This window comes from Jaculus jaculus, chromosome 17 (genome assembly GCF_020740685.1).
Source record: "Jaculus jaculus isolate mJacJac1 chromosome 17, mJacJac1.mat.Y.cur, whole genome shotgun sequence".
Classification (NCBI taxonomy): Eukaryota; Metazoa; Chordata; class Mammalia; order Rodentia; family Dipodidae; genus Jaculus; species Jaculus jaculus.
The window spans coordinates 19,112,165-19,127,545 of NC_059118.1; the positions used below are offsets into that span (position 1 = coordinate 19,112,165).

At 51.8% G+C, this 15,381-nt stretch overlaps 1 protein-coding gene across 1 annotated transcript; it reads right to left on the minus strand.

Moving 5' to 3' along the window:
- Positions 1–231: 231 nt before the first annotated feature.
- On the minus strand, positions 232–6,285 carry Cish (cytokine inducible SH2 containing protein). Its single transcript, XM_004664286.2, has 3 exons — positions 6,117–6,285; positions 2,067–2,287; positions 232–1,866 (listed from the first exon to the last, which is right to left on the minus strand). The coding sequence occupies exons 1-3, from the start codon at positions 6,134–6,136 to the stop codon at positions 1,334–1,336; spliced, it is 774 nt and encodes a 257-aa protein (XP_004664343.1). The 5' UTR covers positions 6,137–6,285; the 3' UTR covers positions 232–1,333.
- Between the last annotated feature and the right edge of the window lie 9,096 nt (positions 6,286–15,381).

The following is a 15,381-nucleotide window of genomic DNA, read 5'->3' on the forward strand; positions in this document are numbered from 1 at the left end:
TGTGCCCCTATCACCCCTCCACACACACCCAAGCAATAGCACGGACGGACAGAGAGACGGACGGACAGACGGATGGACAGTGACCCTGCAGGCATGCCAACGAGCCTTGACCTCCTGTTTCTCATTTCCTGGGGCGAACAAGAGGGAAAGTGAGAATGGCTGTTCCCTCTTGCTCAGCCTAAGCCTCACCTGGTTGGGATAGGAAACCAGACCATCATAGGACCAACTGGGTACAGAATTCAAGAGGCCCCACTGAGGGCTTCCCAAATGGAAGGTATTTTATTGTCATTACAGAAAAGTCCAGTGGAAGAAAAAGACTACCAAATTAGGTTTTTTGCATTATGATAATTATTTTATAAAGTCTCACCAGCTATACATTTCTCCCTCTCTCACATGCAGGAACCTTCCCCGGGGGCAGAAAGCTGAGAGCTGACAGCAGCCCTTGAGCCAGCACCTCCGGCCCTCCTGCTGTCCCAACACAGGCTGTCCTCAAGGCCCGTGTCACAGCGAGGCCAGCTCTGTGAAGCCTTGGCACAACCCTGAGATGGGGCGAGCACAGGTTCTGCTGGGGACCGAGGCTCGGGCTCTCTTTTCTTCTCTGTTTACCCTCCCAAACCAGGACTGTGGGAAGAGCAGTGGGCACAGGCAGGCTGGTCAGGGCCAAGACATTCAAAAATGCTTTTGAGTCCAGCAATGCATCTCACGATGGGGTTCTCCACAGGGAAGACCCACCCAGGGCTCAGGGCAGAGAGGGGGGGTGGGTCATCCTGGCAACCAGCCCCAACGAGAATAAATAAATAAATACTGTATAACTGTGTGTATTCCTCCAGCCTGGCTGGCTCCCCCACCTCCAGAGGCACTATCAAGTTCAATTCCCCCCCGACTGTCATCTTTCTGGAAACAGAGGCTGGCTGCTCCATGGCTGGGTCGGGGGCCTGCCCCATCCTGCAGATTTGAGAAACCAGGCCTGGGAGAGTGTCCACAGTTCAGGTAGCAAATTCAGTTTACACAGTTTAGACAAATCAGTGGAGGCCCAAACCCAGCCTACAAGGCGAGACAAGGTCCTGCCTGTCTCTCTGTCCCGACACACGGTTTGTCACAACGGAGGCACAGGGCACCTGGAGGCACGGGCCTCCAACCTGTGTGGCAATCCCTCCTCCCCAATCCCGCCCACCCCCACAGTGCTGGCGCGCTCTGGTCCAGCTGCCACATGCGTGCAGGCACCAAGATGACTGAAGGAAGGATAGCAGGAGCCCAAATCCAGCTTGGGGTCTGTGGTTTCCCCTCCCCCCAGAATGTGGCCGTGTGAGGCTGAGCGGGGTGCCCGGCCCAGTCAGAGCTGGAAGGGGTACTGTCGGAGGTAGTCAGCCATGCGCCGGGGCAGCGGTAAGCAGTCCACGTCGGCCACCAGACGATTGATGACGAGGCGGCACAGGTGCTGCAGGCTGCGGGCGCTACTCCTGCGCACAAAGGGCTGCACCAGTTTCAGGTGCACGGCGGTTGCCACCGGGGCAGGCAGCGCCGGGTCGCCAGGGGCACCTTGTTTAGGCGCAGGCAAGGCTGGGGTGGGAGCAGGATCGGGGCTGTCACTCCGGGTGTCAGTAGCACAGGAGGCCACGTAGTGCTGCACAAGGCTGACCACATCCGGGAAGGCCAAGATGCGAGGTCTGGACAAGCAGTTGGAATCCAGGCGGAAGCTGGAGTCCGCGTACTCGATGCGCACATTGGTGGGGCCGCGGGTGGTTTTGACTGACAGGGTGAATAGGTAGCTGGGGTGGGTGCTGTCTCGTACCAGGAATGTGCCCTCTGGCATCTTCTGTAGGTGCTGCCGGGCCTCGCTGGCTGTAATGGAACCCCAATACCAGCCTAGGCAAAGTGGAGGGGGGGGGGGTCAATGGATTGGTCATAGCAGAAATAAGCTGAAGGCAACAATCCAGGGCATACCTCTCCCATCACACATGGGGCCGGACCATGCCTCCCAAATCAGACTCAAAAGCCAAAGAGCTCAGCCCCACCCACCACATATTTCCCAAAACAAAGCCTGTCCTCCCCCAACGACGACTCACCAGATTCACGGAGGTAGGAGAAGGTCTTGGCTATGCACAGCAGATCCTCTTCGGGATCTAGCACCTTTGTCTCACTCTCTGGCTTGACTGGGGTCTCCTCTCCCACCTCCTCTGGGAAGGCCCCAGCAGGCAGGGGCTGCATGACTGGCACAGGCAGTTCCAGGGACTGGGCCTGTAGGGGCCGCTGCCGGATCTGCTCCACAGCCAGCAAAGGACAAGACCTGGAGCGAACGGATGGACAGTACGGTGAGCGGAAGTCCGATGTCTTCCTCATTTCTGTTCCAGTCTGTTAATTGCCTCCCCCACCCCATATATCCAGATCTGCTCCCTCCTCCTTTCAGTGCTGTGGTCAAACCAAGAGCCTCACACATGGCAGGTAAGTTCTCTACCACTGAGCACCCCCAACTCTGCAGAACACCTTCTGAAAGATTCTCTTCTGTTCTCTTGCATTTATTTTTAAACAACTTTATCTATTCGAGACAGAGAGAGATAGAAATAGGCAGGCAGAGAGAGAGAGAGAGAAAATGGGCATGCCAGGACCTCCAGCCTCTGCAAATGAACTCCAGGTGCGTGCGCCCCCTTGTGCATCTGGCTTACGTTGGTCCTGGGGAACTGAACCTGGGTTCTTTGGCTTTGCAGGCAAGTGCCTTATAACTGCTAAGTCCTCTCTTGCATTTATTAAATACTGATTCATCTCTTTATGTTGTATCACCCAAACCATAGATTATTTCCTATAAGCATTTCCAGTGTCCCAACCACAAGGATGGGAACCTGTCTGCTGCATGGCTGTGTCCTCTTGCCTGAGATGGGCTCGTTACACACCACTGGTCGTTTTCACAATTTTTATTAACATTTTCCATGATTATAAAAAATATCCCATGGTAATACCCTCCCCCCATAGCTCTTCCTTTTATAAATTGTTTTTATTTATTTGTAATCAGAAAGAGGAGGGGAGAATGGGCGAGCCAGGGCCTCTTGCCACTGCAAACTTCAGACACACACGTCACTTGCTTTATCTGGCTTAATGTAGGTACTGGGGAATTGTACCTGTGCCATCAGGCTTTGCAAGCAAGTACCTTTAATTGCTGAGCCATTTCTCCAGCCCTTCAAGGAGGCCTAAGATCACAGCAGAAAGGCTAAGGTTACCTACTACCTTCCCACCAACAGAAGTGTCTATTGGAAGGACCTCAGTTCACACTGGCTAGGTCTTTGAGACTGAAACAAGCCCCTTTCCATACATGTCAGACTCCCATCCTGGCTTCTGTTTCCCTCTGTTGAGGGCCTGGGATGGACAGTGGACTCTAAAAGCAGGGGTGGGCCCCTCACCTCTCATAAATATGAGCTCCCACCAAAGGGCAGGGTACTTGCCCCACATTCCAGAATCTACCCTGGCAAACTGCTGGGGAGGGATTTGTGATCTTGTACACAGCCTGCTTTTCTCTGGGCTAGTTTCTCCTTCTCTCTGATGAGGTACCTACCAGCCTCGACCTGAGCCTAAGGGGTTCTGGTAACACCATGTTCCTAGAGGGCTGAGGTTAGGGGAACTGAGCTGACCAAAATCCTCCTAGGGGAGGCCACCCAGCTGGTGGTTCTAAGCTTTTTTTTTTTTTTTTTTCCTGGGAGGGGGACAGGTACTGGCTCTGCCTCCTGAGAGACAGCTGGGCCTTGCTCAATCCTAACAAAATAGATCTCCAGGCCTCAGTTCTGGGTCTAGTCCCCTGCTGGGCTTTAGAGCTGCCAGGCGTGGTGGCGCATGCCTTTAATCCCAGCACTTCGGAGGCAGAGGTAGGTGGATCACTGTGAGTTCGAGGCCAACCTGGGATTACAAAGTGAATTCTAGGTCAGCCTGGGCTACAGTGAGACCCTACCTCTAAAAAAGAAAAACCAACAACAAAATAACAAAAAACAAAACAACAACAAAACATGAGCTTTGCCCACACTGGCTGGAGAAGGCAACACTGTTATAATCAAAACCCCAAGGTTGCAGGCAGGACACGGTGGCGCACGCCTTTAATCCCAGCACTCGGGAGGCAGAGGTCGGAGGCTCACCATGAGTTCCAGGCCACCCTGAGTCTACATACTGAATTCCAGATCAGCCTGAGCTAGCGTGAGACCCTACCTCGAAAAACGAAAAAAGAAACAAACAACCCAAAGCCATAAAAGTACATGGTGTTATGGGGGGAGCCGGGCCTGCTTGCTCTTGAGCTTGTCTGCTAGGCCAATGAAAGGGACTGGGGGCAAGTACTTCGAGCACTGATGACAGTTTGGGTACAGTGCCAGGTATTGCTTATGAAGCCAAAGAGGTGGGCAGGAGCTGGGGGCAGTCAGCAGGCAGAGATTTCAGACCTGAGAGTGTACGCCACACACCGAAGGTCATAGCCCTATGACCACTTGAGGAGAAAGGGCCACACGACTCTAGCACACTCTAACCTGCCAAGGACTTTTCCACACCTGCCCAGCCTGTGCTATGGAAGCTCTGGAATCCCACTTGGTGGGCTGGAGGCAGAATTTTGAGGTGACCTCCCTGCTGGGGCCCATAGCTTGGTCTAGGCACCTTCTGGGGAGTATGTGGGCAGCTAGCCGGTCAGTGTGGAGTCTCTGGGGGTAGCCGGGACCCAAAGGTTTAGCAGGGCCTCTAAGCCACATGTGGTGCCACGTGTGGGTGTGGGCGCCTCTGAGGTTGGTACCATGTCTGGGTGTGGAATGGCTATGTGGATCACCACTGGCTGCTGGGGAGGGACTGCATATTTAGGCAGGGGTGTGTCTACCACCATGTCATTATCATGGTGGGGGCGAGGACCTTGTGTTTCAGGCCTGTGTGCGCCTGCCTTGGAGCCGAGCCAGTAAGTCCTGCAGGGGGTGAACTCAACCTTGGGTGGGGGAGATGGACCCCTTAGCAAAATTGCACTTGGGAACCTCTGCCTTCTTATCCTGGAGAGAGGGAACTGTTCTGTGGCTGTGCGTGTGTTGGGGGGGATACGGGGGCATGGTTAAAGACCTCGTTTCCCCACACTCGGCACTGATTCTGAGGTTCCAAGGGATCCTTGGCTGAGGCAAAGTCAAAGAAGCTGAGGGGACCCAGAACAGGGGACACAAGGGGGAAGGCAGTGAGTTATGTTCAGGAACCCCATAATTCAGAGGAAGAAGGAACATGCTGGAGACAACCAGGGAGAAATAAATCTTCCCAGAACCTCTGAGTCCTTTTCCCCGGACCCATGACAGATGGGAGCAAGGGGCCTGCAGCCTAACCTCACCTCTCCACTCTCTCTCTCCTGGCACTGTGCCCATGCCTGTTCTGATAAGAGCTATCACTGGACCACCAGGCTCTCCCTATCTCCTGTCTTACTGGAGTTTCCAGTTCCTACCAAATTGGTGAAGAGCCCCCAAACCTTTGGCTCAAAAGCACACTGAAAGCCCAGGGTGGACAGGTGTGCCATGACGGGTCATCTGAGGTCAAGAATGTTTATCGTCCTACTCCTTATTCCATGCCTTCAGAAAGCATGAAGGAGAGGTGGGAGCCTAAGTCCTTATCGCATTGGGACCTCAGTCTGGGCTGAAGGAGAGGGAGGGGGCAATTGTAGGGGGTCTCCCAAGAGTTTCTGTAATCAAATGTTCACCTGGGGAGTCAAAGATATTCGCAGGTTGGTTTCCCAAAGAAGGCCGAATTTTGTCACCCTGGGATGGAGAAAGGGACACAGAACAGATAGAGTCTAGGGGCTGGCTCAAGGTCACCAGTAGATAAGGGTAGTCCACAAGTTAAGGTAGAGCAGACCTTGTCCTGAGAACCCAGTGGGGAGTCTACCCTGGGTTCCTCCTGCTACATACCAGCCCTCAGTTTCCCTACTCACAGAGGGTGCCTATGAGGGTGCGGCCCCCAAGCAGTACCGTACCCCCCCCACACACCCCGAGGTCTTTTCACACTCCATCATCTCCAGCTCAATCAAACCTTCCCAAAAGCTTGCAGCCAGAGAGGCCTGGGCGCGCTCTCTCTCTCTTTTCCCATAGCTTCCCGCGCGCAGGCAGGCTTGGGGAGGAGGGAGCAACACTTACCCCGGGACGCAAAGGACCATGTCCTGGCGGCAGCGACCGCTTGGGAATGGGGTCGGCGGGGGGGAGTCGGTGGCGGTAAAGAGCCCAACGGGTGCACGCAGCTCAGGGTCCCGGGGCGTCCGGGCGGCAGGCAGGGGACTGAGCTGGCGACGGGCGCGCGCTAGCAGCCCGGGAGGACTGGGGGGTGGGGGGGCGGGCGGGGCGGGGCCAGCCGCCTCCTAATCTTTTGTCCCCTGCGTCCGTCCCAGCCCTTCCGGGAAGCAGCGTCTTCCTAGAACCGCGGGCCGTGTGCGGTGAGCCGAGGCCCCTCCCCGGAGAGCGAGGTTGGGAGGGGCGGGCGGGCGGGGGACGGGGCGCGGGCGTCCGGGGGCCTTGGGGCTGTGAAAGGAAACACCTTTGACAGATTTCCAAGAACTTTCCAGGGAAAGTGGGCGGGGCTTCTCCAACCGACCAATGACAGGGCGGGAGGTGGAGCGAGAGGGGCCGAACGGACCAATGGCAGTGCGCGGACCCTGAACTGACGTGACCGAGCGGGGAGGGACCGAGAGGTCACTGGTTTTGGGGGTGGGGGGGTGGTTAAGGAACAGTGGGTGCTGTAGCTCAGCGACTCCAGCTCAGATTGCCTTCCGGCGTTTGGTTCTTTTTTTTTTTTTTGGGGGGGTGGTTAGTGGCGGGGGATAGGCCTGCCCGGCTTATCTCACGGTGGAACTAGAGCCGGCGTGGGGTGGGGACCGGGGGCTGTCTGTCCTCGTTGCTAGTCGCGCCTGCAAGGCGATCTGTCTGGGTGCAACCGCTCCCTCCTGGGGCTCGTCTGAATGGAGACTCTATTGGGGCTGTGGGGCGGTGAGTGGCTTAGGGTGGAGGCTTGGGGAAAGAGTTTGGGAGAGGCGAGGAATGCAGAGGGCGACCACAGAAATGAGATCTAAGCCCGGGTTCACTGAGGTCTAGCCAAGGGGCCACCGCAGCCAAAAGAATTCAGGAAAGAACATTTTCTTTGCAAGAGTGGACACACACACACACACACACACACCACCTTTTGTATCTAGCGAGACCTGCAAGTCTCGGCTTTGCTTCTGGCTTCTGAGTGGCTCACCAGTCGGGGCAGTGACTCACGACTTTAAGTAAGGCAAAGAGGCCATGGATCCCCAGACAGCCCAGTCTCTGGCTTGGTGAACTCCCCCTCCCCCGCCCCCCCCCCCGCCCCGAATGCTGAGAGGCAGGGTTCTAATAAAGAATGGTAATTTGGCGCCAGAGTCAGAGAGGTAAGGGAACAGAACAATGGCACCACTGTCTTCTAATAACAGAGTACTTGATACATTTGATCGTCAGCAGCTATTCTGCAGATAAGATAAAGTCCTAGGGAATGAAACGTCTTGCTAGGAAACGAATGGCTGAACCAAAGCTTGACTCCACCTGGAATTAGACATCCACGCTCTTACTTTAACCCTCTCCATGGTTCTCAAGCTCACCGACCTAACTCCATGTATAGACCACGTTGGCCTGGAATTCACAGCAATATGTCTGTCTGTATCTCCAAGGGCCGAGATTACAGTTGTAAACTACCTGGTTTACCAGTTGCACCTTGAAGAACTATAGAGTCTGTGAGGACCACCTCCAAACCCTTGAGCTGGGAGGGTAGAGGGAGAGGCTGTCTGGAGAGCCAGCACTGTCTATCCCTCTTCGCCCCTACAAGGCCCAACAGGTTTCTCTCAGAAAGGGTGGCTGCAAAATCCAGAGCACAGGTGACAGGCTGCTTGCAGTGTGGGAGGCCTGGATGATCATGCTTAGACTTTCCCCAGGGCAGACAAGTCTCCATATGTCCCACCCAGGATGGAGAGCTGAAAGCAAAACGCTTTGAAAGGAAAAAGTGGTTAAGATGAGAACTGATTCAAGGAGACCCACTTCTCTATAGGTTCCTGGGGGGAGGAAGGGGAACAGTTTTCAGTGGATCCCTGCCAGCCCCTCCTGAGTAAGTAAGAAGCCAGTTTCTTGGACTAGGGATGGGGGTGGGATGAATAGACCGAGGATACCTGGACAGCTCAGCCTGAGGGTCCCTGTGTGAGATGCTAGCTTTCCAGTGGGAGTTATCTACTGCCCCATTGTTATGAAGACAAAGACATTTCACACCTGTCATGTAAAAGCTGCGTTGTTTGAACTCAGATCTTTTTAATTGATTTAAAAAAAAAAAATCTTCCCCTCTGCCCTAATTCTGCTAAGGGTCTTCCTTGGTAGGGTTATTGGTATTCATTGTGGGGACCAAGCCAATCTGCGGGGCTAGGGGAGGCTATTCCCACCCACCCTGAGGCTCATGTGATCTTTCTACCCCCTCTTCCTGAGATTTGGTGGGCGTGATAGCGATCTGAATTAGTATTGCATTCTCCGTGGCCTCTTGATCTCTGTTTTGATGAGGTTTGAGTGACCACAGTGTCTGTCGCCGTTTTCCTGGAACTGGTTTTCAGGCTTACCGTGACAGCAGTATTCATGTCACTCCTTCCTCTGTAATGACTTCTGGGCCCGAGCAGATGAGGTGGAGGTGACTCACCTCATGGTAGACAGTCGGTTCTCTTTTCTTGATGTACTGACGTATCCTGGTTCTCCACGATCTGTTAAGATAGAACAGATTTTCTGGGCTAGAGAAATGGCTTAGTGGTTAAGGTGCTTTCCTGCAAAGCCAAAGGACCCAGGTTCAACTCCCCAGGACCCACGCAAGCCAGATGTACAAGGTGGGGGGGGGCGCATGCATCTGGAGTTCATTTACAGTAGCTGGAGGCCCTGGTGCATCCATTCACTCACTCTCTCTCTACCTGCCTGTTTCTGTATGTCTCTCTCTCAAATAAATAAATACAAATAAAATATTAAAAAGATAGAACAGATTCTCTAACCGAAAGTGAGAGCAGTTTGAGTTAAAGAAGTTATTAGAGATTTATTGATATGCATGTCAACTCTTCTTAGCTAAAGAGCAGTGGAAGTTCTCTCTGGAGCCTCTTGGCTTCCTGTCCTAGGGGATCTGGCTTGGTTCTCAGAGCCAGAAATGAGTTCTCCCTCACTGAGCGGGTCTCATGGCCAATCTGTGAGCAGTTGGTTACCCACATCGGTTGTGTGCCACTACTGCACAACTGTGTGCTTCTTGCTGGGCTGGTTGATTTCATATCTGGCAGGATCTCCTGCTTATCCAATCTGTTGGCAACTGTTGTTCTCCAGCAACTCTCATAGCACTATGTGGACTAGCCAGGAGGGAACTGGAGTTCCTCTCATGAACTCCGATCTTTATACGGCCACATTTTAGGATCTCTACCTGGAGAATAGGTACCTTTATGTTTACTGTGATTACTGAATACCTGTGCCCAGGCACTCAGCAAATTCTAGCTTCATTTTATGGTCACAAGGACTGTTTTTTAAAAATATTTTTGTTTATTTATTTGAGACTGACAGACAGAAAGAGAAAGAGGGGGAGAGAGAGAGAAAGAGAGAGAGAGGGAGAGAGAGGGAATGGGCACGCCAGGGCCTCCAGCCACTGCAAACGAACTCCAGACATGTGTGCCCCCTTGTGCATCTGGCTAACTTGGGTCCTGGGAATCGAGCCTCAAACCCGGGTTCTTAGGCTTCACAGGCAAGCATTTAACTGCTAAGCCATCTCTCCAGCCTACAAGGACTATGTTTAATCTTGTTTTCTAGGTAAGAAAACATAGAAAGATTACTCACAACTGCAAGTGGGTTGGAGCCAAGGTCCTATGCCTTTTCACCCATTTTCTCTGTAGGTGGAGGTGACCTGCCAACTCCTAGAAATCTTTCCAGTTCCAAGCTAAGCCAGTCAGACTTCCCAGTCTCCAGGTCAGTCTATGTTAGAACACCTGTTTATCCCCTTGAAAGCATCTCCTACAAAGATCAGTGATTTGGGACTTCTGTGTAAACCAAAGGGTTCCAAGGGTTTTTGGTTCTCCAGCCACCAGTCGTGAATTTAATAGTGCTTATCAATACATCTCACCTGGTAACAGTAGTGTGTTGTTTTGTCCAGAGTACCTGCCTGGGGCTTGAGAGATAGCTTAGCGATTAAGGCGCTTACCTGTGAAACCTAACTCAGGTTCGATTTTCCAAGTCCCACATAAGCCGGATGTACAAGGGCGCGCATGAGTCTGGAGTTCGTTTGCAGTGGCTAGAGGCCCTGGTACCATTCTTTTCCCCCTGCCTTTTTCTCTGTCTTAAATTAAAAAAAAAAAAAAAAAAAAAAAAATTCAAAGTACCTGCTTGCCTCAAGCCTCTGGCCATCTCCTGCTCCGAATGCTTCTGTCCCCTACTGCTGGGTCTACACTGCCACCTCGTGGCCGCCGGGCGTTCTTTCTCGTGCCCTCACTGGCCAAATCTCCACGGATTGGTTCTTCTAGTATATTCCCTTCCAGGCGGTCCGTGGATTCATGTCCTTGCAAGATCCCCCAGCCCTTCCTTACCCCAAACAACCACAAGATGGGACCCAAGAATATACAAAGTGCTTTCCTCATCGTTTGGCTGTTTGGGACTCTATCTCTTCCCCACGGGCAGCCTCCTCCTGAAAGGACAGCTGTGTGCATGCGGTGAGCGGACCGCTCCTCTATCAGGCACTCACCCATTGGAGCCCTCGGTTATTTTGTAAGCTATTTCAAAGGCCTTAGTCTCTGTTAATACGAACCTAACGTGCCCAAGCCCAGCATCCTACATACTGAATCCTCCCAGCAGTGCGAAGGGGGATGTGGTAGGATATTGCTGGAACAGGACCATTGAGAGGAAGCTGCATATTCTGACTTTCCTTAGTTAAGTGAGCAGTTGCCAACCCTCTGTTTATGATGGATGTGGGGAATATGCGTGTCAGCCAAAGCATGGGCATTCTTTATGGGGGACTACTTACCTTTTAAGCTTCAGTATTGTTTAATTAATTACAATGAACAAGTCTAGTTTATGAGATTAAAATTTTTTGATTTTAGGTAGGGTTTCACTGTAGCCCAAGCTGACCTGGAATTCACTATGTAGACTCAGGGTGGCCTTGAATTCTTGGCAATCCTCTATTGCCTCCGGAGTACTGGGATTAAAGGTGTGTGCCACCATGTCTGGCAGAGATTAATTTTTTTTTAAATGCAGGGTGTAGTGGCTCACACCTGGAAATCCAGTGCTTGGGAGGCAGGAGAATTGGAGTAGAGTGCCATCCTCAGTTACATAGTGAATTTGAAGCCAGCCTGGTTTACATGAGACCCTGTCTCAAAAATAAACAGGACTGGGGAGACAGCAGTGGTTAAAAGTGCTTCTGTGAAAAGCCTGCTGGCCCAGGTTCAGTTGCCCAGCACCCACATAAAGGCAGATGCACAAAGTGGTGCATGCATCTGGAGTTCATCTGCAGTGAAAAGAGGCTCTGGTGTGCCCATTCATAGTCTCTCTCTCTCTCTCTCTCTCTCTCTCTGCTTGCAAACAAAACCAAACCAAACAAGCAAGTAAAACACACACACACACATACACAATTGTAGGGCTGGAGAGATGGCTTAGTGGCTAAGGCATATGTCTGAGAAGCCTAAGGATCCAGGTCCCACATTAGCCAAATGCACTAGGGGGCACACGCATCTGGAGTTCGTTTGCAGTGGCTGGAAGTCCTGGCAAGCCCATTCTTTCTCTTTCTCCCTCTCTGTCTCTAATAAAAAAAGTTAACAATTTCAGAGCACTTCTAATCTGTCTTTTTAAGACAGAAGACATCTCCACAGAACATACACTAAGATGGCCAGCCCCAGCCTTTACCCTCGGTCGCCTGGCCTTCTGCTCCTTATGGTATTCTGCTAGTAGCTCACAGAGAATAAAACCTTGCTGGGCCTTAGGTTCACCAGACCCAAATCAGTTGCCTCCAGACTGCTGTGTTTTCCCCAGCCTCCCAACAAGAGAAGCTTCCAGATTGCAGGGTTTCCTTCAGACTCTGAGATCTTGGGTCTGGTTCTCAGGTGGGACGACAAGACATCAATCTTGGGTATAAATGTGTGTGGGTGTGTGCATGTGTACACACATGTATCTGTATCTGTGCCTATGGGTGTAGTGTGCGTGTCAGTTTTTTTTTTTTTTTTTTAATTTTCTGAGGTAGGGTCTCACTCAGGCCCAGGCTGACCTGGCATTCACTATGTAGTCTCAGGGTGGCCTTGACCTCATGGTGATCCTTCTACCTCTGCCTTCCGAGTGCTGGGATTAAAGGTGTGTACCAGCACACCCGGCATGTCAGTTTTATCAGTTGCCTTCCTGCTGCTGGGACAAAATGCCTGACAAATAGCAGTTTCAGGGAGGAAGGGTTAATTACAGTTTATAGCTCCAGGTTGTAGTTCATCATGGTGGTGAAGGCATGGCGGCAGGAGCAGCTGGTCACATTCATTGTACATCAAGAAAGTGGAAGCATGGGCTGGAGAAATGACTTAGTGGTTAAGGTGCTTGCCTGCGAAGCCTAAGGACCCAGGTTCAATTCTCCAGGTCCCATGTAAGCCAGATGCACATGGTGGCGCATGTGTCTGGAGTTCATTTGCAGTGGCTGGAGGCTCTGGCACACCCATTCTCACCCCTCCACACACACACCTATCTCTCTGTCTCAAATAAATAAATAAAAATAAATCTTAAAAAAAAAAAAGAAAGTGGAAGCAATGCACGCTGCTGCTCAGCCAGCTCTCTCCTTCCTATACAGCCCAGGACTCCAGCCAGCGGTGTGATGCCCCACAGTTAAGACAGGTCTTCCCACCTCAATTAGCCGAATCACAATAATGCCTCACAAGTGATTCTAGGTCCCATCAAGCTTGCAGTCAGTGTAAACTGTTGTACCAAACAGGGTTTGCTTCACTCGAACCCCAGTTCCCACTCAACACTCGTGGGTCTGTAGCGAGGGCTTGAAGGAATGGGCATGCCCCCCTTTCTCAGTGAGGTTAAAGTGTCCTGGTAGAGCACTTCCCCAGTGTCTGGGCTGCAGGAAGTGTTTTTTTTTTTTTTTTCATCAGTGATGCTATTGTCTGGGGACTTTTGCTTCCATTGTAAGTTGCCTTAAGGGGACTGGGGAGATGGCTTAGCGGTTAAGGAACTTGCCTGCAAAGCCTAAGGACCCGTGTTCACTCTCCAGGTCCCACGTAAGCCAGATACACAAGGTGGTGCACATATCTGGAGTTTGACTGCAGTGGCTGGAGGGCTTGGCATGCCAATTCTCTCCCCAACCCCTGCGCCATAATAAAAAGCCAGGGCTGGAGAGATGGCTTAGTGGTTAAGGCGCTTGCCTGTGAAGCCTAAGAGTTCGTGTTCAAATCTCCAGATCCCACATAGCCAGATGCAGTGACACAAGCATGTAATGTTGCACACGTGCACAAGGGGGCGCATGCGTCTGGAGTTTGTTCACAGCAGGTTGACAGTTTTGGCGTGCCCAGTCTCTCTGCCTGTCTCTCAGAAAAAGGGCCAGTCTGTTGAGCTTGCTTCAAAATAAAAAGAAGGTTGTCTCGAGGACATAGGGGCAGAGCCACCAAACCGCAGTTCCCACTCAACACCTGCACACAGGTAAGAGTTGCAACACTTTTCACAAAGTAGTTGTTAGGGATGGAGGTGCAGTTGTACAGAGAGAGGGCACCAACTTTCCACTGTCAAGGAACTGCTGCTCTGACAAGCCTGGACCTGAAGCCTTGGGATCCTTGTGTGTGTTGTGGCGCGAGGCTGTAGAAAAGGCTTCCTCTGTCACCAATTCCTAGGCCAGCAAATGGATGGATGGCTTGGAGACGTTTTTGTAAGAGACGGAGAATCCCAGAACCTGCAGTTCTGAGAATAGCCTCTAGGTGGCAGCAGAGCCTTGTACAGAGGCCCTGCCTGGAGCCGCTTCTTGCCTAAGTCTCTTTTCACTTCGGTTCCACTTTTGAGCTGGTGGATTTGCTGGAATAGCCAAGCTTTGCCCTCACTGCTAGTGGCTCTAGACAAGTTATTTTCTCTCTAGGAGCCTCGGTTTCCATTGTAAAATAAGAACTATTTGGGAAAAATGGCTCAAAATATGTAAGGTAGACTAAGATGGGCTAAGAATGAAGTGGAGGACTGAACGCAGAAAATTACAAAGCTAATAGAGAATCCGTCACTGGGGGTGGAAGAATAAGACATTTATTTATTTTTTTGAGATTATTTTTTTTTAATTTTTCTTTTTTTAAGGCAGGATCTCACTGTAGCCCAGATTGACCTAAAACTCACTCCATAGTCCAGGCTGGCCTCGAACTCAGGGATTGTCTTAATTCAGCCTCCCAAGTGCTGGGATTATAGGTGTGAGCCACTGTGCCCGGTTTATTTTTATTTTTAGAGTTTAAAAAATAATTTATTATTACTGTTATTATTATTTGCACAGTCTGAGTTGGCTTCTAACTCAAATCTTTCTGAGAACTGGAATTACTGGCGTGCACCACCACACTGTTGGAGGCTTTTCAAACACAACATCAAAAGCCCCAGCCATTAGATGAAAAAAGTTGATGGATCTGACCAAAAGGGAAGTCAGGATTTCGGGTTCGAGAACATTGTATCCCAAAGGAAAAAGTAAGCCAAAGATAAGAGCAGGAAAGAGCACCGAAAGGGAGATGCTCCCAGAGCTGGGGAGCAGCCCAAAGCCACCAGAAGACTTAAAGTCTGAATCCCACATTTCTCTGGGCGTAACTGACCAAAATTAAGAAGTTGAGTTAGGGCTGGAGGGACAGCTTAGCGGTTAAAGCGATTGCCTGCCAAAAGGCCCAGGTTCAATTCCCAGAACCCACGTACGCCAGATGCACAAGGTTGGTGCATGTGTCTGGAGTTCATTTACAATGGCTGAAGGCCCTGGCACACCCATTCTCTCTATCTACTTCTCTCTCCCTCCCTCTCTATCTCTCTCTCTCTCTCCACTTGGAAGTTTAGGCAAGCTTCGGAGCTGCGTGCACAAAGAACACCGGACTCAAGTGAAGTCTTCAAGAGAGACATGATGTCCCGACACCGTCACTTTTCCTGGTCGTGGGTAAAAAATCTGGTCCTGGCACAGCAGTTTACAGGGGAGTCCCGGGATGGTTCCTGGGCGCAAAGTTAACCATCCCATCCAGGAAGCCACGTTCCCTATTTGGTCCTGCCTTGTGGGCGGGGTCTGCCAAGGGGCTCTTGCCCCGCCCCGCCCCGCCCCGCCCCTCCCAGTCCCGGCCAGCCTGGCCCTTTAAGACTGACCTAGCGGGGCCCCAAGTCCCGATGACGCGCTGGAGAGGGAGGGGGGTGGTGGTGGTAGTGGTAGTGGTGGTGGCAGGGGAGG